The sequence below is a fragment of the Equus caballus genome, chromosome 2 (assembly GCF_041296265.1).
Source record: "Equus caballus isolate H_3958 breed thoroughbred chromosome 2, TB-T2T, whole genome shotgun sequence".
NCBI lineage: Eukaryota > Metazoa > Chordata > Mammalia > Perissodactyla > Equidae > Equus > Equus caballus.
In genome coordinates, this window is record NC_091685.1 from 62,897,223 (window position 1) to 62,922,061 (window position 24,839).

The 24,839-nt window shown below is 41.5% G+C and overlaps 2 protein-coding genes across 8 annotated transcripts in view; one reads left to right on the plus strand and one right to left on the minus strand.

The window, feature by feature from the left end:
* NUGGC (nuclear GTPase, germinal center associated) overlaps positions 1–12,720 on the minus strand; it is a 54,324-nt gene extending 41,604 nt beyond the window's left edge. For 2 of the 6 annotated variants that reach the window (XM_070261278.1, XM_070261275.1), the window contains exons 1-3: positions 12,500–12,720; positions 8,582–8,614; positions 977–1,064 (exon numbers count right to left, since the gene is read on the minus strand). In XM_070261278.1, coding sequence (XP_070117379.1) covers positions 977–1,019 — 43 coding nt within the window. In that variant the 5' untranslated portion in view covers positions 1,020–1,064; positions 8,582–8,614; positions 12,500–12,720. Of the gene's footprint in view, positions 1–976; positions 1,065–8,581; positions 12,256–12,499 lie in introns of those variants that run through there. The other 4 variants (XM_023636205.2, XM_070261276.1, XM_001492998.5 and 1 more) reach the window with 4 other exon arrangements.
* Positions 12,633–24,839, plus strand: part of ELP3 (elongator acetyltransferase complex subunit 3) — a 95,535-nt gene continuing 83,328 nt past the window's right edge. The window contains exons 1-3 of one of the 2 annotated variants that reach the window (XM_001495587.6): positions 12,633–12,880; positions 16,034–16,133; positions 18,835–18,973. In XM_001495587.6, coding sequence (XP_001495637.1) covers positions 12,862–12,880; positions 16,034–16,133; positions 18,835–18,973 — 258 coding nt within the window. In that variant the 5' untranslated portion in view covers positions 12,633–12,861. The remainder of the gene's footprint in view (positions 12,881–16,033; positions 16,134–18,834; positions 18,974–24,839) is intronic. The other variant, XM_070261279.1, reaches the window with a different exon arrangement.

The window sequence follows — 24,839 nt, forward strand, 5'->3', positions numbered from 1 at the left end:
GAATGAACTGGCCTGAACCTGGACCACAACTCTTACTATTCCCTGTAATTGCTGAAGCACTTCCTCACCTTTTCCATCATTTTATACCAAATTACCGTGGGAAAGAGCAGTACGGGTGCATGGGGGCAGCCCACAGAAGGAAACCTCAGTCTACTGCTGCTGTTGCTCCTTGCTGCCACAAGGTGTCACTTTTGAATGCTGATCCCACACAGCCCGACCCACGATGCAGGTTCACTGCTGATCCTGACCATTGCCAGAGACTGCCAGCATTTCCAAGCAAAACAACTCCACCCTTTCAGGGCTAAGCCCAACCAAGGGTGCCCCCAAATCGCAGTTCTTTCCATTTGCGTGCCCAGCCATGCCTCAGATGCTGGCCACTACCCCACTGACCCAGAAACACTGCTTCCCTTGCCCCTAAGGGGGTTCATTCCCTGCCGGTGAAGACATTCTTCCTCTTCAATTCTCAAAACACAAAGGATGTGATACACCCTGTTTTCTGCATATAGGGGTTACTTCCCTGCACCTTCCTAAGGAGAGCTCCCTCTTTGGCTCCAGGGTCCCGCCCCCTGCCCCGCCCCCACCCCCCCACCCCCAGCTTTCTAGGTAGGAAGGCCTCCCTCACTGTCTCCAATGTGGTTCACTCTACATTTCCCCTTGTAAGGAAAGCACCTGAAATGATTCTAGGGGCCTGACCTTGCCCATTCAAGAGAAGCTACCTGCAGAAAATCTAAGCTGGTTTTCTGGAAACTCCTTTTAAAGGAGACAGGGCACAAATTTAATTGCTGGTCAGACAGTCCGCTACACTATGAAGGGGCTATTTTAGTTGTTGTAGAAATAATTTATATTTATTCACTATTAAAATGCATCATGAGAAAGCAGCTTCTGAATAAAGAGCAATCTTAACCCACTTGCCCTTGATTATATAATGGTAACTAGTTCCTATTTACTTCATCAAAGGATCTTATAGGGATGTTACCTGGATGTGGCTCCTGACCCACAAAATCCTCAGTTTCTGCCATTTCCTGTTATGCAAATGCCTGCTTTTATCCACTTAGAGAATCAGCCTGAAAATACACACAAAGTACAAGGGTGAGGGGGGCATGAACATGGGACACAGGCCCAGCAGAAATTATAAATATGAAAAGCAAAAAACCAAAAATACCATGTAAATTTGCTATGCCTTGTTTCCCCAACCAGATTCCAAGCTCGTAAAGGGCAATGACCATTCTAACTTATCTGTGAATCCCTCGCAACACCTCGTACACTACATGGTGATTTACATATGAGAAAAATCAATGTTTGACCATAGGTTTTCAATAATAGTTGTCTCTATAGAACTTTAAACTGATATGACCTGAGATCTTTAAGGCAACTCACTCCGAAATAAGAATAAATCTCTAGTGACCAGAACCATGAAGGTGAAGTCATATGGCTTTGCTGCTTTGGGTGACACCAGTGCCCCACTCAGTGCCCCACTTGAATCCTCGTGCCAGTGACATTTAGTGCTGGCAGGTCTCAGCAAGAATCTGAGAGATGGATGGAACATCTGATATTCCTAGGGCTCCCTGGAGTTGCTTTGGGGGCTACTGAGTAGGGAAGGAGAGACGCAATAACTGGGTTATCTGGATCTTCCTCACCACCCACCCTCACTTCCACCAGGAAGACACCCCTACTGCAGCTGCAGGCAGCACCACAGCATGGGGCATCCACAGGGGAGGGAGAAGGAGAGACACATCCAAAAGAAGTGTCCCATCCAACCTGTCTTAAGCCCACCGGCAGACAAGGCTTGGGCACAGAGGGAGAACTAGACCGGTACAGGCTCAGAACAGAGGGAGCTGCACAGACTGGCTGGGGATACACTATCCTGGAGCTTCTTTTCTCCACACACAGAGGAGAACTTGAGGAACACAAGCGGAGAGCACCCCAAGTGCTTACTCTCCATATCTGATGTTGCTATTTAGATTACTCAGCTGTGTAATTCAAAAGCAGAGAGTCACCAGCCCTTCTGAAATATGCAAAATCCCACCTGATCCGTCAACCCCCACTAGACCCACAGGCCGTTAGTTAGGGAGACTGTGCTTCATTTACATATTAACCCCAAACGAAAATCACAACTCACCAGTTGAAACAGCCTCATACTCTTAGTTTGGCTGGTGGTTATGAACTGACCACATGGTTTCTGTACTTGGTGGGTGCTGATGGAATGTGGTGTGAACCCCTACTATGTGCAAGGTCCTGAGCCTTAGGTAGTTCCTATCTCTCTGTTCCTTACCTTGTGGCCCCCTCTCAGACCATCTCAAACTCCTTACAGATCTCCAAGGCAGGGTATCCTACTGAACTTCCATGCATTTTAGCACATGCTGTTCCTCCTGTGTGGAGTACTCGTCCCTGCTTCTTCCTGGTGAATTCCTACTCTTTCCTCAAGATCCTGTTTCAGCATTTCCTCTGTGGAAGTGTGTCCTGATTCCGAATCATTCTCTCCTTGTGTCACCGCTGCTCTGAGTGCACCTTTGTTATAATGCTTACCATGCTTTATTTATGCCTCCTCCTCCTTACTGAACCCTGAGCCATTCAAGGTCATGGCTGCATTTGTTTCAATGTTGCATTTCTATCATGAAGAGCAATGACTGACAATAAACACTGAATGAACGAATGAAATAATGGAGGGGAGGCTTTTGATGAGATTCTACACCAAAGGATGTTTAAAAACCAAATTCATTTTTGATATGATTAGAGTCCTGGCTTAAAAAGTAAACCAAAGAGTAGGAACAAATAGACAAGTGTGCAAATGCAGCAGCATTGATAGTGAGGACTGCTCCATAGGAAGTGGGAATGTTTAACTTGAGGAAGGGAAGACACAGGCAAAGGCAGAAGATGGGGAGAGGACTTCACAGCTGTCTTCAAAAACATGACCTTAGGGGCTGGCTCTGTGGCTGAGTGGTTAAGTTCGTGCGCTCCGCTGCGGCGGCCCAGGGTTCGCATCCTGGGCGCCGACATGGCACTGCTCGTCAGGCCATGTTGAGGCGGCAACCCACATCCCACAACTAGAAGGACCTGCGACTAAGATATACAACTATGTACGGGGTGGGGGGGTTGGGAAGGGAAAGCAGAAAAAAAAAAAAACCAAAAAACCATGACCTTAGAGCTGCATATAAAGGAGGGACGGTGCATGCTTTCTATGGTCCCAAGAGGCGAGAACTAGATCCACTAGGTGGAAAGTACAAGAAAGCACATTTTGGCTTAACATTCTCTAATAGTCAGGGCTGTCCAAAATGGAATGAGCTCTCTTGGAAAGTAATGAATTTTCCACTACTAGAGGTATTTGAATCTATACTTGTACAACCACATAACAATGGCATTGGACTAGAGGAATTTTAGGGCTTCTTCAAATCCCCAAATTCTATGTTCTTGTTCGAAATGTTCACCAGTAAAGCTGGTAGTGGAAGTGCTCTGTGGGGTCACTAAAATTCATGAGAGACACAAGCAATTCCTAGTTTGAAATGCTGGGTTGGAAACACTAAACCACATCAAAACCTAGGTGAGTTACGATAAAAAAGGTTAGATGACCTATAAGGTGCTCAAGTATACGGTAATGCCCATCAGCAACTTTAGATACAGAACTAGGAATTACCCCTAGGAAAGAGATCTGTTGTTTTCCGAAGACAGCAGCTCAATGAGCCAGAATCACACAAAATGTTAGGCAACATATCACTGGAGCAGTGAAAACAAAACAAAATGTATGATCCTACCAGCGGACAAATGCACTGGAGACCTCCAGGACAACCTGTGTTCCGGGGTCAAATTCCAGGAGGAAATAGAGGCACCAGATGAAGCCCGAAAGAACTAACAAGGTGATAAGTGTTACCAGCATGCAAACACTGAGATTAAGGCCCTTCACTCTGAGAGGTTAAGCGGATTTAGAGTAGAAACAGACATAGTCACCAAATTCTAGAACGTTGGCTCCCTTCAGAGTCACAGGAACTTCAGTTCATCTGACTTCATTTACTAAACAACAGCACACGGCGGCCAGCATGGGCTGTTAGCATGTAACCATCCGGGGTTGGATTGGCTTTAGCTGCATGCAATGGAGACACCAAACCATGAGCCTCCTAGTCAGCAGCATCTTTGGTGCCAGCACACAAGTAATTTGTGATCCCTAACTGAAATTTGGAGAAATTAGACGTTATTTGAGTTGTAGTTGTGGTAAATTGGGCCTCAAATTCCTTCTGCCAATGTTCAAAGACTGGCAGGAAGAGATCATTTGATTGGTAAACTAAGACACTGGAAAATAGGAAGGGATCATTTACAAAAAGGCTGAGGAGGCAGAATGAAATCTATCAATTAACCAGTACATAGTCATTAGTTGAACTAAAGGATGCAATGGGACAGGCGTTGGAAATCAGGTGTGGAAGATTCCAGTTCTGGCTTTGGCACAAGTCAGAGTAGCTGTGGGACTTCAGACAAGTCATTCTATTACTCTGGGCTTTACTTTTGTCATCTATAAATGAAAGATTGAACTAGTCCTTAAAGTGCAAATGTTCTCTGATTTAGTTGGGAGCTAAAGGATTAAAGTTCCTATTTTGAATGCCACCTGTCATTGAAACCACGATCATACCAGTGATGAGGGCTCCTGTGTACTCAAAAGTCACACAACTGAAATTACTGTAATCTCAGGTTCATTTTGCTTTAAGGAGCAAACTACTCACAGGTGCATAGTCTCGCCTCAGATTATGCTGAGGTCCACCTTCCCACCAAAGAGAGGCAGTAATGGTGGTGTATTTTGTGAAAATTTGGTTTCTGGGGAGAAGCAATTGAAAACAGTCCAAATTTATTGCTCATGCAGGCAAGGTTTTCATGCGTGGTTTATTTCACTTGCATTTCAACCATGTGGTTAGCACTTAAGTTTTGCTTTTAGTACTTATTTACATTCTTGTGCACTGAGCCTAAGAATAGCACCTTTTAAATGAGACTCTCTGCGTATGTAGCCAGATATGGGAAGGTTGCACAGAACCAGTTTCCTGTTAAAGAATTGCGACTTTTGACAGTTATTCTTGCTTCTCTCACTCTCTCTTTCTTCTGTTTGTGTTTGCTTACTGTCTTTTTTCTTAAAATAACATAACAGAGGTCACACAAATGCAATAGTCATTCCTACATCAGTACAGCTTCACATGGTGGAAACGAATAAAGAATGCTCTCAGCCCCTCCTTTTACAGACATGGACCCTGAGGCCCAGGGCGGAGAAGGAACTCCTCCAAGGTCACATAGCGACTCCAAGTTCAGTGTTCCCTTCATTTCATCAAGCAGCCTCAAATAGATACTATCTAAACAAAGCCTCCGGAGCTTAAGAGAAGGAGGATGGAGGAACAGTGCCCACAAATGAGGGGCTCCCTCAAATGTGTGACAAAGGCATTTGGGGAATGAAGGCTGGTGAGTAGAGAGAGGAGCCACTTGATAAAATTGTACTTAGGGACTCAAACTGAAGCTACTGCCTGAAAATTCTTCAACGCCCTCAGAAGTAAAACAAGCCAGAGTGAGGGTGTGTTGTTTGTGTGTGTGTGGGTGTGGGTGTGTGTGAGAGACAGAGAGGGAGATTGAGTAGTACACTTTCACTGCATTCATCAGTGTCTGATGCAGAATCAAATGTGTATTAAGAATTATAGGGGCTGGCCCAGTGGCGGAGCAGTTAAGTGTGCACATTCCGCTTCGGCGGCCCGGGGTTCACAGGTTCGGATCCTGGGTGTGGACACGGCACTGCTTGGTAAGCCATGCTGTGGTAGGTGTCCCACACATAAAGTAGAGGAAGATGAGCACGGATGTTAGCTCAGGGCCAGTTTTCCTCAGCAAAAAGAGGAGGATTGGCAGCAGATGTTAGCTCAGGGCTAATCTTCCTCCAAAAAAAAAAAAAAAAAAGAATTACAAACGTCCTCTTCTCTTCCCCTAGCTCCTCTCCTTTACCAGAATTTCATCTCACCCTACCTTGCTTCACATCCTTAACCCTTCCCAACATTATTTTTGCTTTCCTCTCATTCCTGCCTCGACCCCAGCCCCAAGGCATCATTAACAGGAAAAAACCCAAAGTTCTTAAACAAGCAAAATTCCTTTAAGGAGCATTTTGATCATTAACTTTGGTTTATTCCCCCACTTTTGATAGATGTGGGAAGTGCTCGGTACATAGCAAGCACTGAATAAATATTTGTTGAATGAATAAAGTGTGTATTTTAAATCCACCTTAAATGGTAAGATTAATAATGGCAGGCTTATATTCATTCATTCAACAAATATTTGTTGAGTGTCTGCTATGTAGCAGGCACCGTTCTAGGTGCTGGGGATACATCAGGAACAAAATGGGTGAGGTGTCTGTACACAGAGGGCTTACAGTCCCGACTGCGAATAGGGAAGTGGAAATTACTCAGGATTTGGAGTCAGAATGCCTGGGTTTTGGATCCTGCTCCAGTATCTCGATGTAACACGGAACAAATCACCTAACCTCTCTGAGCCTCAGCTTATCCACACACAAAATAAGAAGGTGAAACACCTATATCAAGAGTTCATTGTGAGGACTAAATGTAATATCGCATGCAAAGGTGCTCTATAGGCACTTAAGCATCCATACAAACATTATTTATTTTTAGAATATTTGGTGAAGACAGTTAAATAGAAATCAATACTATATTTACCTGGGCCAAGTCTATTTAGTTTGGGGAGTACATATGCCACCTTCACTGATAAACTGACTCCCATTCTTGTCCCTGTTGATCAATCACCTTGAGGGCTCTATCCCCTCTTCCTTCAAGAGTCCTTGGTAAAGTCTCCTCCCCTCCCACAGGGAGGTGGGCTGAAGTATGAAATAAGGAGAGGCCTCTTAATAAAATGATAGAATGTTGATGACATTGAGGATTTATTTCCTTTCGTTTTAAGTTTTGAGTAACTTTGGTGTTGGCAACACTTCTTAACCACCTCATTGGACATTGCACTGCTCTTCCAAACTAGCTATGTTCCAAAGGAGCAATTTAAATGCATTAACTCAGAACTAAAAGTGAAACAAGGGCCGTCAAACTCCCAAAGGAAAAGAGCTATGTTTTCAGCATTAACATGTAAGCTGATATGTGCAACATTAGAAGCGCAGCCACTGGAGGCAGATAAAATAAAGGAGGTACTGGAACGACATGATTTTCTCTGTCTTTCTCCCCCAGGTGAAAAGGTAAGTAAAATAAGCAGATATTTTCATAACATACTTTATCAGCTTCTAAAGAAATGAATTTGAATCCTCTCATGTTGCTCCCCCAAAGCTCGCCAAAAGTTAATGAGGCATAAGATGACATTAATACTACCCCCAAGGATGCCTGCGATAGCTGTTTTCTTTGGGGAGGAATGATTAGTGACTTGCCAATGATCACACTCTTAAGTAAAATTCAAACTAAACCCTGAATCTCCAGATTTCTACTTCACTGGCCTTTACAAAGCCTTAAAATTCTCTTAAACAAACAAGAAAGTAGAATACACTTTCTCTCAAGGAATAATTTACTGTAAGAAAGTCAAGAGAGGGAGAAGAAACAAATCTCCCATATAGAAAAATTCCAGATAATTTACGTAGCTAGTCCACTCTCAAGGAGAGAGGGCATAACTTCCCTGTCCGGAAGGGTGGGCTTTGCAGAGCAACTTCGTCCCAAAGAGGACAGTAAGGAAAGGAGGGAGGAAGAGTAACTTCACAGCAGAGAGACCTGACAGACGCTGCCTCGGCCAGGTGATCCAGGCCAACGTCAACATCACAAACCATGTCAACAGTACAGACCTTTGACATGATGTGATGAGAATGGCACTTTAATTCTGGGAGCTTCCTCCCCTAAACCCATAACTCCAGTCTAATCCTGAGAAAAACAAACGAATCTCAATAGAGATGAATCCGGTGGAATGTCTGACCAGTACTCCTCAAATACCTGACTAGTACTACTCAAAACTGTCAAGGTCATCAAAAACAAGGAAAGTCTGAAACACTGTCACAGCCAAGAGAAGCCTATGGAGACATGACAATGTAATGTCAGATCCTGGATGCGATCCTAGAACAGAGAAAAGACATTAGAGGGGCCAGCCCAGTGGCATAGTGGTTAATTTTGTAAGCTCCACTTTGGTGGCCCAAGGTTTACAGGTTTGGATCCCAGGCACAGACCTACATACTACTCATCAAGCCATGCTGTGGCAGCATCCCACATACAAAATAGAGGAAGATTGGCACTGATATTAGCTCAGGGACAATCTTTCCCAAGCAAAAAGAGGAAGATTGGCAACAGATGTTAGCTCAGGGCCAGTCTTCCTCACACAAAAAAAAGGAAAGAAAAAGGACATTAGATAAAAACTAAGAAAATCTGAATAAAGTATAGCTTTTAGTTAATAATAATGTTATAAATATTGGTCCATTAATTATAACAAATGTACCATATTAATGTAAGATAAAAGAGGAAATTGAGTGTGGGTTATATGAAGATTCTCTGTGTTATCTTCTCAATTTTTCTGTAAATCTAAAGTCTATTTTTTTTAATCAACCATAAGTTACAGCATACATAACATAACAGAAACAACTTACCAGATACTACTTTTTCCGTTTGGCTCCAGGAGTCTGCAAAGGAGATGGTGGCAGTTTCTTTGCCTTGGTGTAGATACGTGGAAACAGCTGAGCTATATAGCCCTTCGTGGCCAGTCACAAACCCACATTTACACAAGCAGAAGTGAAACTGATTTGCCATCAGAGGGCTATTTATGACAATCTCCTCCCTCAGAAATTGACTTGTTCCATTTTCGCTCTTTTATTTAAACTTTACTTGTATGTAAACTGGGGATCTTACATCCTTCTCTGCCTTATTCCTACAAGCAGGCAGATATTGGTCATTTTTCCTCTCCAAAGAGATTGCATCATCCACCCTACAGCATCCTTTTTTTGAGGGTGAAAGTTATTCAGATGCATCTGACTTATTTGAGCAGATAGGAAAAACTCCCCAGTGCCAAAAGAGACAAAGCTGGTTCTCACATCCCCCAACACAAGACAACTGGGAGAGATGGATGATATGAGATGGTGAAGATAAACGACTCTTGATACACAGTCTTGAAATTCACCCCAAACCAAACAACATTGGATTGTTTGTACAAATGAGGGTCATAAAGTTTAAATAACTCTTTCTGGAAATTAAATTTTACATCTATATTTTTTAGAAAAACTAATCTTTTTGAATCGCTGTCCAGGAGAGAAGAAAGTAGAACATACTCCATTTTGCTGTGTCTGGCGACCCATTAATCACATCAAGTACAGGTAAAAACCTATTTTTTTAGCCTTCAGCTTCAGGTAGTGTTTGACCTTCAAAGACAGGCTCCGTCATTACAAGGACAAGCCTCAGTAACTGTAGGTATGTTTTTAGTCTAAAGTGGGGATCCAGAAAGCAAAGAGGTCAAAAAGCACTGAAGATAAATATTTAGAGTGTGACCTTAAAAATTGCTTTGAACTTTTGGCAAGATGGTATGCCTCATCCATCAGAAAACCATAGAAATACCAACATAAAGTTCAAAACAAGAAAATCAGAGTGAATGTCATCATTAGTGTTGGGTCTTCTACTTACCTCGCTGGGCAAAATCACACCTTAAACTTATATTCATGTCCCACGTGCTTAGCTCTCCCTCTACTGGCTGTTTCTTTACTTCAACAGTTAACTATATTCTTAGTCAGAGATAATACTTAAGTACCCAAAAACTAAAATTAACTCTGATCATTTTTAAAGCTGCCTGGGTTCTTTATGGTGGTCTTTGACACTCTTTGGATACCTGAATGTAGGTCTGTTGGAAGTCTGGACAAACTACCAGGCTGAATTTTCACTGAACTCACTGAAGAAACTGCAGCAATTGAAAGAGAACTTCCACAGAGCCCCAGCATCACACGCAACCACCTATCAGAATCTACACTCACATGTTCTGCTTTCCAGCCTGTTAATGAATGAACTGTCCATGCGCCCAGCCAAAGCTAATCCCTTCTCTTGTCCACCAGATTCCATCCCTTTTCTCCAGCTGCAGGACTAGATAGAGTACTTTCCTCTCTTCTCTTAATTCATCTAATTTTCACTCTCCACTGGACTATTCTCATCGGCATACACACTTGCTGTTAATTATCCCGTTTTAACAAACAAACACTCCCTTTGACCCCAGTTACCCTGCCAGCTACTACCCCATTTCTCTGTATTTCTTCGTGGCAAAACTCCTCAAAAGAGTTGTCTAAACTCACCGTCTCAAAATTCTCACCTCTCAGTCTATCATAAATCTACTCTAGTCAGGCCATCACTTCTACCATTCCATAAAACTCTCCTTGTCAAAGGCCCCAACGATCCTAGTCAATTTCAACACTCATCTTACTCGACCCATCAACAGCATTTGACCCATTGGATCAGTCCCTCCTCCTTAACACACTTTCTTCTCTTGACTTCCAGGTACACACACTCTCTTAGTTTTCTTCCTACCTTGTCAGCCTCCTTTGTTGGTACTCCTTTTCTCCCCATCCTGCTAATAACAGAAGGCCCCAAAGCTTAGTCTTTGGTCTCTTCTCTTTCTTTTCCACATTCACCTTATTTCATAGCTTTACATTTCACCTACATGCCTATAACTCTCGATTGGTATCTCCAGTCCCAACTTTCTTCATGTCTTAGGCATGCCAAACATATGTCCAGACGGACCCCCTCACAACCCCACTCCGCTTACAGTCTCCTCCATTTCAGCAAACAGCAACTACGTGTTTCCAGTCCCTTGATCCAAAAGCTTCAGTGTCACCCTTGATCTTGATGTCTCTTTTTCTCTCATATCCCACACCTGACCTGTCAGGAAGTCTTACTGACATCCCCAAAATATATTCAGAATCTGAACACTTCTCACCACCTCCACTGCTTACTACCCAGATTTGAGTCTAAATCATCTCTGGCCTCGATCAGTGGTTCCCAAACTTTGCTACACACTAGAACCACCCAAGGATCTTTAGAAAATACTAATGTCTAGCTCCCATCCCTTGACATTTTGATTTAATTGGTATGGGGTGGGACCTGAGCACCGGGATTTTTCACTACTCTCTAGGTGATTCTAAAGTGCATCCAAGTTTGAGAACTACCAGTATAGGTAGGATATAACCACCTAACTGATCTCCCGGCTTCTGTCCTTCGCCCCCTATAGGGCCTATAGTCTATTCTAAACACAGCAAAAAGAGATACTTTAAAATTAGAAATCAGATCATATCTCTGCTAAAAACTCTCCAATGGCTCCCCAAGTCACTTAGAGTAAAAGCCAAAGCTTTATGATGGCCGACTAGGTCTCATAGGAGCTGCACTGTGTCCCACCCCATCACCTTTCTGACCTCTAGTACACTTCCCCTCACTCACTGCTCCATTGACACCGGCCTCCTTACTTTCCTTTAACACACCAGGCATCCTCTTGTCCTGGGACCTTTGTGCTAACTGTTCCCTCTACCTGAAACACTCTTCCCCCAGATACCTGCCTACCAAGTATTAACTCAAATATCACATTCCCAGTAAGGCCTATCCTAAGCCCTGTTTAAAATTTACAGCTGTCCTACCCACCTCGATCTTTCTCTTGTGTGAGGTAAAAGAGGGATGAGGTGGATGACAGTGCCCTCAGGTAAGGAAGAGCGGGGGGAGAGAACAGATTTGGAGTAAAAACTGAGTTCTGTTTTGCACATGTTAAGTTCAAGATGCATATTAGACGCCCAGATCTAACAAGATATCAAACAGGGGAGAAGTTGGGGCTGGACTATAAAAATGGGAGGAGATAGACGGTATTTAAAGCTATGGTGCTCTGGGGACAACCCTGAAAGACAGGGCTGAGAAGTGACGCCTCTGGTCCACCAATACCTTGAGGTGAGGTAGACGAGGAGTTCACCAGAGACTGAGAAAAAGTAGAAGAGAAATCAAGAGAGTGTGGAGGGTCCTAAGAAGAAAGACTTTCAAGGAAGCTAACTCATGTCAGTTAGTACTAGGATGACAAGGACAGGTAACTACCACTGAATTCGGCCTGAGGAAGGCAGAAAAGCTGACCGGGGCAGTTTCAGTATCGTGGTGGGGTCAAAGACTTGGAGTTACGTCAATTCTGGTGGGAAGTGAGGAACTGGAAACAGCATGTTTTCCTGGCTTTATGTAATGAGAGGGGTTCTTAATTTCTGGTCCATGAACAACGGAGATCATAGATGGGTTATCCCAAGTCCTGCCTCCAACCTCTGCCAAACTTCGTGCGTGTGCGCGTTTTTCTGGAGAGACCTCCGTAGCTTTCACGATGGCCATCGACGATGCGTGCCATTCGTCGGAGACCACGGTGACCACTGGCGTCAAAGCCTGCACCTCTCACTGTTACTCGATGCTGCCGGTCTCTCCCGGGCTCTGACTGGGACTAGCGGGCTCTCCTCCCGCGATCTCCCGCTCCCCTTCCCGCCTAGCCCCGTGACGTGACGCCCCCTGGGCTCCTATACCCTGTACTCTCTCATGTAGGCTTCCTGGCGCAGTCTCTGTACATAAGCTTTGTCCTGTCGCTATACCGTCCAGGTCGAGCATTCTAAGGCCCAGCTGCCATTGCATTCAGACGCTCCCTCTCTACAGCCCTTCGACCCCCGGCAGGATCGCCTCCGCCACGGCTTTCCTCCTCCTGCGGCTCCGCGACCGGCCGCTGGGGGGCGGGCGGACCTTGGCGCTCGCCGTTTTCTGGGAACAGCTTTACGATACACTGACCGTCCTTTTACGACAGGCCGGGGTTGCTTTGTGGCTGTCAACTTTCCCCGTGGTCTGAGTCGGTAGCTACATTATCTGTGGAGACGGCTGCTGCGACAGCTGAGCGATGAGGCAGAAGCGGAAAGGTGCGAAAGGGAGGGAGAGGCAGAGGGGGAAGGGGAGTAGTAGGGAAGGGGCCAACATCTGGAAGGTCAGATGCTGAACCCAGTTTTTCCCGCGGAATCCGCTGCCTGGTCCAGTCGCCCCGCCGCCTGGGGTCAGCCTGTCTGTTGGCTCCCTGCCTTCTCGTTTTACCTATTGTGGTTTTTAAACCAACCTACCCTTGCTCTTCCTCTTTGGCAGTCACTTGATGTCTTTTGCGTAAGTGGCAGGAAAAGCTTTATTCCAGGGTATGCCCTCCAAGTAGCTAACGTGGTCGGTCGAGTTAACGCGTTCTCGGATTGTAGTTTGCTAAGATTTGTTTTAGGACACATTTCACGTTTTTTTTTTTTTTAAATCCTAAGTTAAGAAAGAAGAAAGACCCTAAAGTATTGTTGGATTCTATGGGACAATTATTCAGTTATTCTCATTTGTATTACCTCCTAAGTTAGAATGCAGCAATTCCATCTTTAGCTTTTCGACGGGATGGAGTCAGATTTCTAGTGTTTTTTCACAGGTTCTAATCTTATCTCTGTGCACTCATTTGAGCAGTGGGCCTAATAATAATGATGGTTATGATAATAATAGCTACTATTTATTGAGCCTTTGCTATTAATTCTGGAGTCGATATCATCTCCATTTTACAGATGGAGAAACTGAGGTTCAAAGAGTTAAGTTGCTTTCCCAGCCCAAAATTATACTTAGGAAGTGGAACTGGTTGGTCAGGCTGTCTCTGTGAACCCAAAAACCATAAAATTAAAAATAAATCTGTCCTTAATCAGTATGCCTCTTGGCATAAACTGCAATTTCTTGGAGCAACAGCTGCAAGTGTCATTCAGTTCTCTTGTGGCATCAAACTCTACATGCCTCAAATTAATTTGTCTTCTTCCTCTAACTTGCTCCACCTCAGTCTGTCAGGCCAGACAGCTTTACACTTTTAATTTCATCTATCACCAAACCTTGTTAGTTCTTACTTAGAAATCACCTCTTGAAATAGTTTATTTCTCATCATTCCAGCCACCATTCTCCTAACCTGCCTTCATCAGTAACTAATATTTGAATAGTACTTTGGCTTTCATATACATTACTTCAGTTGATTCTTACAGTGGTCTTATGAGATGTGTATGTATTTTGCCAATTATGCAGGCAAGGAAATGGGAGGTCAGAATTCATTGATCTTCCCATTATCACGCATCCTGTAGGAGTTGGGAGCTAGGGAGAGGAGCCTATTATCCAACTTTTTTACTATAAATCTTGTGGGGATTTTTTTACAATGTTGCCTTTCAAGAGGCTTTTACTTAGTATCCAGATAGTATGTATTTTTTTCATCTTCTGAATCATTTTTTGTATCCTCATTTTCTTTAGTGTATTTTGTGTACTAATTTTCTTAAATAACTAATTTCATCTTTTTACTCCCAAACTTGAGAATATGTAGTTCTCCACTGTCTCTTGCATTTCATTTAAATCCGTTTGCCTAGTGGCTGATGTACCCTGTAATCTATTCTTTACTGAGCCATGTTAGAAGCCCTGTATTCTAGTTAGATGACACACCTTCGTACAGCAATAGGTAATTCCTCTTTCCAACATTGTTTCTTCTGGATTGTACTCTGTTTTGCTTGGTCAAATCCTGCCCTTTTCTTTAAAGACCCCTGTGCCGTTTCCTCCACGATGCCTTTCCTTACTAGTTTACTTCTCCAGTTAATTCTTAAGACAAGTGGTTTTTAAATCTTTATCTATTCTGTTTTTATCACCTGAGTCCCCTTTTCCCCTCCAAATAAATTCTTATGCAGAACCTCAATATATAAATAGATGAAAGCCAAGCTGTTTGGTTGAAATGGAGAAAGAGACCCTCTTTAGCCTTCCTCTTTCTCTCCCCCTCCCCCTTCCTCTTCCACCACCATCGCCAGCCCTACCCCTGTTACATGGCCCCCGAGGTGCCTTTGTGGAGCTCTGAAGTGCTGAGTTACATGGTTTGAAAAGCGTTTAGCCTTTAGTTATAGGTGAACATTTTTTTCTCTCAGATTGCTTTGTATGTGTTAACCTTGCCTCATTAAATTGGAGGCAGCTTGGTACAGTGAAAAAAGCATGGAAGTTGTGGAGAAAAGACCTGGATTTGAGTCTTAACTATACCGTTTACAATGGCATCTTAACTTGCCTTAATTTTTCACATCTGTAAAGTGGGATAACAATACCTAACTTCCAGTCTTGTTGTGAGGTTTCAAATGAGATGAAGTAAATGAAAGGGCTCCATAACTGCCAGGCCTTTCTCATCTGTGCTTCTCTCTGATGACTTCGTTATTTTTGTACCCCAGCTTTCTTTACAGGCAGGAAGCATGCTTGCTAGCAGCTCCCAAGCTGAAATCTCAGCTTTTCTCACTGGAGAGAGACTGGGGTTTTTTTGCCTTGAGGAAAAGAGCTCAGATTGGCCTGACTTGGATAGGTGCCCATCCTTGAACCAGTCAACTGTAATTGGGGGGATGAGATCATGTAAGAGCATGTCAGCTTCTGCTGTTGCCTTTGAGATGAGCAGGGGAGCCTCAGTTGCCAGGAGAAGGTCATGATGGTGGACAGACTATACTGTATCTTAGAGGTTAAGATCCTTAGACAAGTATAGAGCCCATGTCCTTTGTGTTACAAAGTAATACTGCATTGCTTTGTAGTACTGCTTCTGCAGATACCTGGATTTGAGTTTCAGCTTCACCCCTTGGTAGCATTTTTATGGGACAGGCAAATATGCTGTTCTGTCTATTTTACACCATTCTGAGAATCAGATGAAATAATGCATCTAAATGTAATTACAAAACTGGAGATAAAGGGAAGCTATTTTAACTACTTTGGTGCTTTCCTATGTGATTAGGTTCTTTCTCCTGTTTGTCTCTGTTCTTTTCTGTATCTATCATTTTCTTGCTGCATGTGCTTCTAAAGTGAGCTCTTCCCATATGTAAGTGAAGCCAGGTTTGTTTAAGTTAAAGATACAAAAGATAGGATCAAATTGTAAACAATGGAGATTGAATGTCTTGTGAACTTGAGCTATTCATTTGGCACGGTTGGAATGATTTTGGAAGGAAAACTGCTAATATATACAAAAATCTTTACTGAATAATGTGATTTTTTTACATTGTTAAACATTGTCTTTCCAGGAGATCTCAGCCCTGCTGAGCTAATGATGCTGACCATAGGAGATGTTATTAAACAACTAATTGAAGCACACGAACAGGGGAAAGACATCGATCTAAACAAGTAAGTGGATCTATAAAAAAGAAGGTAATCTTGTTCTTAGGTAGTAGATCTCTTTTATGAAATTATTAAATACTGCTTGTTTTCTATCTCATATTTTATTTTTCAGTTGAAAATTTTGCTTTCTGCCCTGTCACTCATTTATGGCAAAGTTGTCTCATAGACTAATAATAGTGATAACTTCTAACATTTCTTGGGCACTTACTATATTCCAGTCATTGTTACTAGGGCATTATATGTACTAGCTCAGTTGATCTTCTCAAAAGCTGTATGAGGTAGGTGCCTGTATCACCTGTAATCTGAAACAGAGAGAGGTTAAATAATTTGTTCAAGAGTAAATAACTGGGAATCGGCAGAGCTGGGATTTGGAATGAGGTCGTCTGTCTCCAGAGCCCACGTTCTCACCTTCTGAGCCACATCACTTCACATCTTTCTTGTCTTCCCTGCTGTCTCAGAGGAAGCAGTAGCTCTCTGCCAGGAAAACCCTCCCTGTGGGGCCTTTGGTCTAATCCAACCCTTACCTCCTTCAGAACCCCTTCGCCGTGTTCATCCGCTTCTCCACAGGCAGGTTCAGCTTGGACTTTGCTACACCCTCAAATGAGAGTGGTCTTTGCTCTCTGCATCTCTTTTTTTCACTGCGTGTTCATTATATAGATCTGCTCTAGTGAAAAGCTTCTCTCCCCCTCCCAGGTCAGCAATGATCTAATCACTGCACGCATGACCTTTTTTTTAGACCATTTTCTGTTACTTGAGATACTACAGTATTTGACGCCTTCCTTGGAACATTGTGCTTAATAAACTTTTGCTACAAGAATAAGTAACTATCCTTTTTTTGACTATGAAGACATTGTGTTTTACTGATTTTTCTACCATTTCTTTAACAATTTTATTCTGTCTTTGTTGGCTATACTGCTAATTATACCAATCTTTTATTTCTAGTGAACATTTCAACATCTTGTATATTTTTGTTTTTTCTCTTTAGTTTAGCACATCTAAAGCTAAAGCTAGCATCTTCTTTAAAACCAGCCCCTACTTGGATGTCCTCTTTGCTTAATTGTGTTAACCCTCTTCCAGGCTTGAAACTCTAGTGTCATCTTTGAATCTTTTCCCTTAGGTCCAATGAGAATCTAAATTTTGCCTACTCTTTCTTCATTATGACTCTCACTTTCATTTCCATTGCTAACTCTCTATTCCATCCCTTTTTAAAGTCTAGACTACTGAAATAGTTTATACTTTCAGTCCCTATTAATCTCTTGATGAATTAATTTCCTCTTATCTTTTATCATTGTCATTTCCCTGTGCAGAAACTTTAGGCGTGTCCCCAGAGCTTAAGGAATTAAATGCAGATTCCTCAGCCTATTATGTAAGCCCTCTCGATCTGGCTTCATCTTACTTTTCCAACTTTTTAAACTTCTCTACGTTGAAAATCTGCTTTCTGTCAAGTTGGTGTACCCATATTTCTTAAAATATGTGCATTCCTGTGTTTGAGTCTTCCCGTAAGCCAGCCTGTCTATACTCAGTGTTGTCTTCGTGTTTTCGTCGTCTGTGAAGCCTACTCTTTTTTTTCTGTGCCCATTTTTCGTGAAGGTCTCCTCAGCACACACTGAGTTCCTCTGGAACTCTGGAAGCATTCATTGTTATGTGTGTGTTTTATCACATATATTTTTATCAGTCAGATGTGCATGCCTGTCTGCAAACACAGAGCATGAAATGACTATGCCTTATACCTCCTGACATACCAAGTAGTTAGGTAGTCTCTTGTACATGTCGGGTACTCAGTTAACATTTATAGAAAATGATGCAAACACCCCACGATATTTCTAAATGGATTAAAATGAGACGTTAAGATGACTCTTAGGGTTTGGCTAACAGCCAAGAAAAGAAAAGCTGGTAAAATTATAGAGAAAAGCAAGGAATTATTAGTCGGGATAAAGATTACTTCTGGGGGTTAGGGATAGAGTTACAATCAGGAAGCAGCAAACAGATCTTCTGAAGTACACATTATATTCTCTTTCTTGGAGTGTGGTTTCACGAGTGGTTGCTTTACAATTGTTAAAGTACATTTATATATTCTGTCCTCTGTTTTTTATGTATATAATATTTAGTATTAGAAGTAGTTTTAAAATGCTTTAAAAAATATATACTTTATTTCCTATTTGCTTCTGCATAGCTTTCCTTTGAATTGTTCTTTTCTTTGTTTGTTTGCTTGTTTGGTCTAAGATAGTAGTTCACAATCAGGCATGATTTTTCCCCCACAGGAGACATTTTTGGGTGTTACTATAGTAAGAAGGGGGCTGGTGGGTAAAGGCCAATGATGCTGCTTAGCATCCTACAGTGTACTGAACAGTCCCCCCAATACAATTAATCTGATCCCAAGTGCAGTAGTGCTGAGGTTGAGAAAAGGGTAGAATCCTTTGAAGCTGAAGCACTGTTTTGAATGATGCCTACATTGTGTCACTATCCTGGGCCCTTCCCTGTAGATATAATTTTCTTTCTGGTACTCCAGGGTGAGAAGAGGAAGTCATACATTCATGAATTTTGTTCTTCTATTTCTCTGATATTCACAGATGGTAAAGCCATGATTGTCATCTGGTGAAAGCATAGGGGAGTGACAGGAGTTGATGGTGTTATTTGTAGGTCATCCTTTTGGTAGCTTGTCCTTGGAATATTGTGATCTTGATAATACTAGATGCTTTACTTTCAGGGTGAAAACCAAGACAGCTGCCAAATATGGCCTTTCAGCACAGCCTCGCCTGGTGGATATCATTGCTGCAGTCCCACCTCAGTATCGAAAGGTCTTGGTCCCCAAGTTAAAGGCAAAACCTATCAGAACTGCCAGTGGGGTGAGTGATTCGATCCATGAAATATTGATTGTGTATCTGTTGTCCCAGAAATCCCTGCCTCCGTGCAACACCCAGTTAGTAAGGTGGAGGTGGGCGATTCAGACTAATAAAATCCGTATGTTATGATATGTGCTGGAGTGGAGATATGTGCAGAATGATAGGAGGCATAGAGAGGGAAAAAATATGTTGTGCTTAAAGGAGTACATGATGTTTTGGTGTCTTTAAAGGTATAGATTGAGGCTTGGTGACTATCACAGTATGATAAATATTATTGGCCATCTTAAGCCAGTATCTTAAGGCTTTCAATATAATTGATACTTATAAAAGATAGTTTTAAAAGGTAGTTAATGGTGCAGAGCCGTTCTATATATGGTAATTGTGAGACAATTGACACAATAGGGAGCATTATGAGAGTCCAGAGGACAGAGATGTCCCTGCAGTTAAAGGGACGAGGGAAAGCCCAGTTGAAAGCATGGAACTTTGCTTAACTTATGAATGGTGCTCCTATAAGCAGAGAAGAACAGGCTCAAGGAGTGGTGGGAGCAAGGGCACAGGGAGCTAAGGCACAAAGGTAGAGATGATGGAAGAGGTGTGGGTGTGCAGGGAGCAGTACGTACAGCAGGCTGACTGGACTTGATCAGTCGTTTGGGAAAGCCTCAGGACGTTGGGTTGAACAGTTAGTTTTGGATCAGCTTGTAAAAGATCTTCAATGTCCCATAAAGAAGGTGGACAATAGGAAACTGGTAAAGATTTTTAGAGGGGGAGTGATATGAACAAAATAGATTTTTTCAAATTAATTTGGATACAAGATATAAGGTAGCTTGGAGACAAAAAGAGCAGTTAGGATACTCTTGGTTTGACCTAGGTATGAAGGGTTAAGAGCCTGAATTAGGGTAGGGGCTCCAGGAAAAAAGGATGAGTGTGAGAGCTAGGGTTTGGATCCTCTTAAAACGTGGTTCCCAGAATAAATTCTGTGTTCTTAATGTGATTTAAGTTGTTCAGTCTGTTAAATGGATGGAGATGTTATACTTCTAATAATTGCAGCTTATGTTCCCTTGTTTGGTAGTCATATCTCCTGGATCGTATTGCGTTTGTGGCTAATTAAACCCGAGAACTTTTGCATACAGTGTACTACCAGTCCTGGTCTTGTCTCCTTTGTGTTTAAGTGTTTTTGTTTTGTTTGTTTGGTTGGTTGTACCTAGTGTAACAGGCTCTTTAAGAAAAACTAATAGTTTCAGACCCTTCATTTCCTGTTTTTCCCCCTAAAGCAACCACTTTTAACTCTTTGCTGATTTCTCGGCATTTACTTCCATATCTCTAAATAACATGCTGTATAGATAAGTCTTGAATTTTTAGTTTTAGACATTATGTAAGAGCTTGCCACTATGGAAGACAAAGATTTAGCAACCTTTCGACCTGACCAATACACCTGGCTTCCATGACAACCAACTTCTCCTCCTACCTCAGATCATTTCTTTTCTTTCTTTTGAGGGCTATTCTTGTTCTGCTTGCCTCTAAAAGTTGATTTCTGTTTTTTGTGGTCCCAGGCCCACTATTTTTAGTACTGTATGTGCTTTCTCTGGTGATCTCATCCATTGATGTTTTTAAGTACTGCCATATACTGACTCCCAGCTCCGATCTCTCCCTGAGCTTCAGGCTCATGTCAAATTGCCTGTTAGACATCTCTCCTTTGACTGCCTGTACACTCTTAACTATAACATAACCAAAACTAACCTCAGACTTGCTCGTTTGTATTTCTTGTCCATCTTAGTTCATGGTGCTCTCATCCACTCAGTTTCCAAAAGATGTGAAGTGCATTGTGCATTCCTACCATCGCTGGTAGGAATGTTTTGGCCTTTATTTCTTCTTTAGATTACTTGTCATTTGTTAGTCTATTAAAAATATCAGAAGTACACAGCTGATTGTCATTCCTTATCTGCTGTTTATTCTCAATGCTTTTCTTCCTGCTGTTACTCTGGTGTGATTTGTTTTTACTTTTTTATAGAGCAGTTTTAGGTTTACAGAAAAATTGAGCAGAAAGTACAGAGAGTTCCCATTACTTCCTTTCCCCTCCCTGGGTTGCCCTATTATTAATACCTTGCATTGGTTTGATACATTTGTTATAATTGATGAACCCATATTGCTGTGTTATTATTAACTGAAGCCTATAGCTTGCATTAGGGTCACTCATAGTGTTGTACACTCCATGGGTTTTACCAAATGCGTAATGTCATGTATCCACCTTTACAGTATCATATAGAGTAGTTCACTGCCCTAAAACTCCCCTATTCATCCTTTCCTCTGCTCCAAACCTCTGCCAACCACTGATCTATTTACTGTCTCCATAGTTTTGCCTTTCCAGAATGTCATTTAGTTGGAATCCAGCAGTATATAGCCTCTTCTTGCTTCTTTCTCTTAGCAATGTGCATTTAAGGTTGCACTGTGTCTTTTTAGTGGCTTGATAGCTCATTTTTTCTTAGTGCTTAATAATATCCCATTGTCTGAATGTCCCACAGTTTGTTTATCCATTCACCTGTTGAAGGACATCCCAATTGCTTCCAGCCTTTGGTAATTATGGACAAAGCTGCTATAAACATTAGTGTGAAGGTTTTTGTGTACCTATACGTTTTCAACTCATTTGGTAAATACCTAGGAGCATGATTGCTGGATCATATGGTGAGACTATTTGTAGCTTTGTAAGAAACTGCTGAACTGTCTTCCAAATTGGCTGTAACATTTTGCATTCTTGTTGACAATGAATTAGAGTTCCTCTTGCTCCATGTGCTCACCAGCATTTAGTGTTGTCAGTGTTCTGGATTTTGGCCATTCTCGTAGGTGTGTAGTGGTATCTTATTGTTTTAATTTGCAGTTCCCAAATGGCATATGATGTTGAGGATCTTTTCATACAATTATTTGGTATTATTTCATATACTTATCTCTATATCTTCTTTGTGAGGTATCTGTTCAGATCTTTTGCCCTATTCCTAATTGGGTGGTTTGTTTTTTTATTGTGAAGTTGTAAGAATTCTTTGTATATTTTAGATGTGTGTCTTTTATCAGATGTCTGTTTTGCAAATATTTTCTCCCAGTCTATGGCTTATCTTTTCATTCTCTTTAACAGTATCTTTCTCAGAGCAGAACTTTCAGATTTTAGTGTAACCAGCTTACCAATTTGTCTTTCATGGATCTTGCTTTAGGTGTTGTATCTAAAAACTCATTGCAAAACCTAAAGTCACATAGGTTTTCTCCCATGTAATCATCTAGAAGATTTTATAGTTTTGCATTTTACATTTAGGTCTATTATCCATTTTGAGTTTGTTTGTATTTGAGTTTCTGTGCGGGTTTTTTTTCTTAGAACACCATGATTGTTATTATTCTTAGTGATATCACTATTAATTACAACAATACCTACCATGTGTTGCCCACCTGTTACATTCCAGTCACTGTACTGGTATGTTTTCTAATTTAGTCCTCAAAATAGTTTTGAGGCATGGGTAGTATTGTCTTCATTTCACAAAATAGGAAAATACACAGTTAGGGACAGAGAAAAAATTCAAACCTACATCTCTTTGGCTGACTCCAAATTCATTGCTTTTTCTACTTTATCAGTAATTTTTAAGCTGTATTCTACAAAACTACAGGGTTTCTTAGAAGTTTTTTAGGAGCCACTATGGGGAATAATGGAGAAGCCATGGGAGCAGGTCCCATCTCTACTTCACCCAGGGCTGTTTCTTTTATCTCTTTTATAAATTGAGGTTCTAAGTAAAATGTTATGTGAAAGGTGAGTTCTCCTGCTTGAAAAAAATGTTTGAAAACTATTGCACATTGCTTCCCTGGCCTCCACTTCCCCTGTCTTCTTAGCTCAGTTAACTCTTAGTCGGCATGATTGTGAGTGCCTCCGGAAGGCATCCCTGATTAGCTCTGGTCAAGGCTAATTAATTGCCTTCTTTGAGCGTTCCTAGTATTTTCTACATGCTTCTTACTATGTGGTTTTAAAATAGCTTATTTCTCTATGTCTTCCTCTCCTGCTAGGTAATATGATTTCAGAGGATAGAGGCAGGGCATTAATATTTTTGTAGTCTCGGCACCCACCTGCTCTGTGTAGCTCAGAACCTGGCCTGTAGGGTAGGCCCTCAATAAAAGATGGTTAATTAGATTGACCCCATCAGTGGCATATGTGGTGGTGTCTCATCTTAAATAAAAACATTTGTTTGAAAATCTAAGTTTTTAATTCACATTTGCAAAATTATTTATTTTGGAGTTTCTCTAGATCGCTAATGATTTAAGTTAAACTTTAGTAATTTTTATTATGAAAAATAATTGTAAACTTACAGAAAAGTTTAAAGTCCAGTTCAAAGAACATTTTCCCCTAAACCATTGAAGTTGCAAAGCTGATGCCTTTGAATACTTTCATGTGTATTTCCTACAAACAAGGACGTTTTCTTACATCACCACAGTATAGCCATCAAAATCAGGAATTTAACACTGGTACATTTCTATCATGTAATCCTCAGAACCCTTTCAAGTTTCACCAGCTGTTTCAATAATGACTTACAGGACCCAGTTTAGAATCACGTGTGACATTTAGTTGTTATGTCCGTTCGCTCTGGATACTTCCTCTGTCTTTCCTTGATTTCATTACCTTAACTCTTTTGAAGATTTCAGGCAAGTTATTTTGTAGCATGTCCCTTAATTTGGCTTAATCAGATGTTTCCTCATAATTAGATACAGGTTATGCATCCTTGGCAGGAAAACCACAGAAGTGATACTGTGTTCTTATTATATCCTCTCAGGTGGTGCATAGTTTCATTGATGTTCATTTTGATCAAGATGATGTCCACCAGGTTTCTCCTCTGTAAAGTTATTCTTTTTCACTTTGTAATTAAGAAGTTTTGTGTGGTGAAGTACTTTGAAACCTTTCAGGACATTTGGTACTGTCCAAAACGTCCATAAGACATTTGGTCCACCCTGAAAGTTCCCTGATATTTGGTCCTGTTTAAAACATCTTATGACATTCGGTCCACTCCAAAAGTTCCTGGACATTTGGTCCTGTCCAAAATGTCCGTGAACATATTTGGTCAGTCAGATGGTTTTGGATAGAACCAAATATCAAGGACCTTTTGGCGTGGACCCAGTGTCTCCATGGACATTTTGGATAGGACCAAAAATGAACAGATATGAAGGACTTTTTGGTGTGGACTCAATGTCTTATGGACCTTTTGGACAGGACTAAATGGTCCTGCAAATGTCAAGGACTTTTTGGCCTAGACCAAATGTCTAATGGATGTTTTGGACAGGATCAAATATCTGCTAATCCTTTGAAACTGTGTAAATATCCTGTTCTTATCAGACTTCCCGTCTACTCATTTGTTTATTTGTACGAATGGATTAATGGTTTCCTATTTGGTGAATTATGATCTGTTACTTTCATTGTTTATTTTGATGTGTAAATTATCCCATATTTGACTAGTGGGAGCCCTTTCAAGCTGGTCTCTGTGTCTTTTTTTAATGTCCCCATCATTCTTTGAGCAGTTTCTAGATTTCTGTCATAGAAAAATGTTCCAGGCTCATCTGCTTTCTTACCCCAGCCCTGGAATCAGCCATTTCTCCAAGGAGCTTTTTAGTAAAGAAGGGTATTTAGAAACCAAGATCTGGTGTGCTCACTGCTATTAGCGTGTTGCTGCTCCCAGACCCTCTGAGTGGACCAAGCTAGGACACATATATGTATGTAGGCATACATACATGCACATACATATACATTACACATTATATATTTATTGATATATCGATCTATGTATATTGAAAACTATGAGTTCACAACAGTAGCTTCATTTTTATCCAACCTACAGAGTCCGTTCTAGTTTTG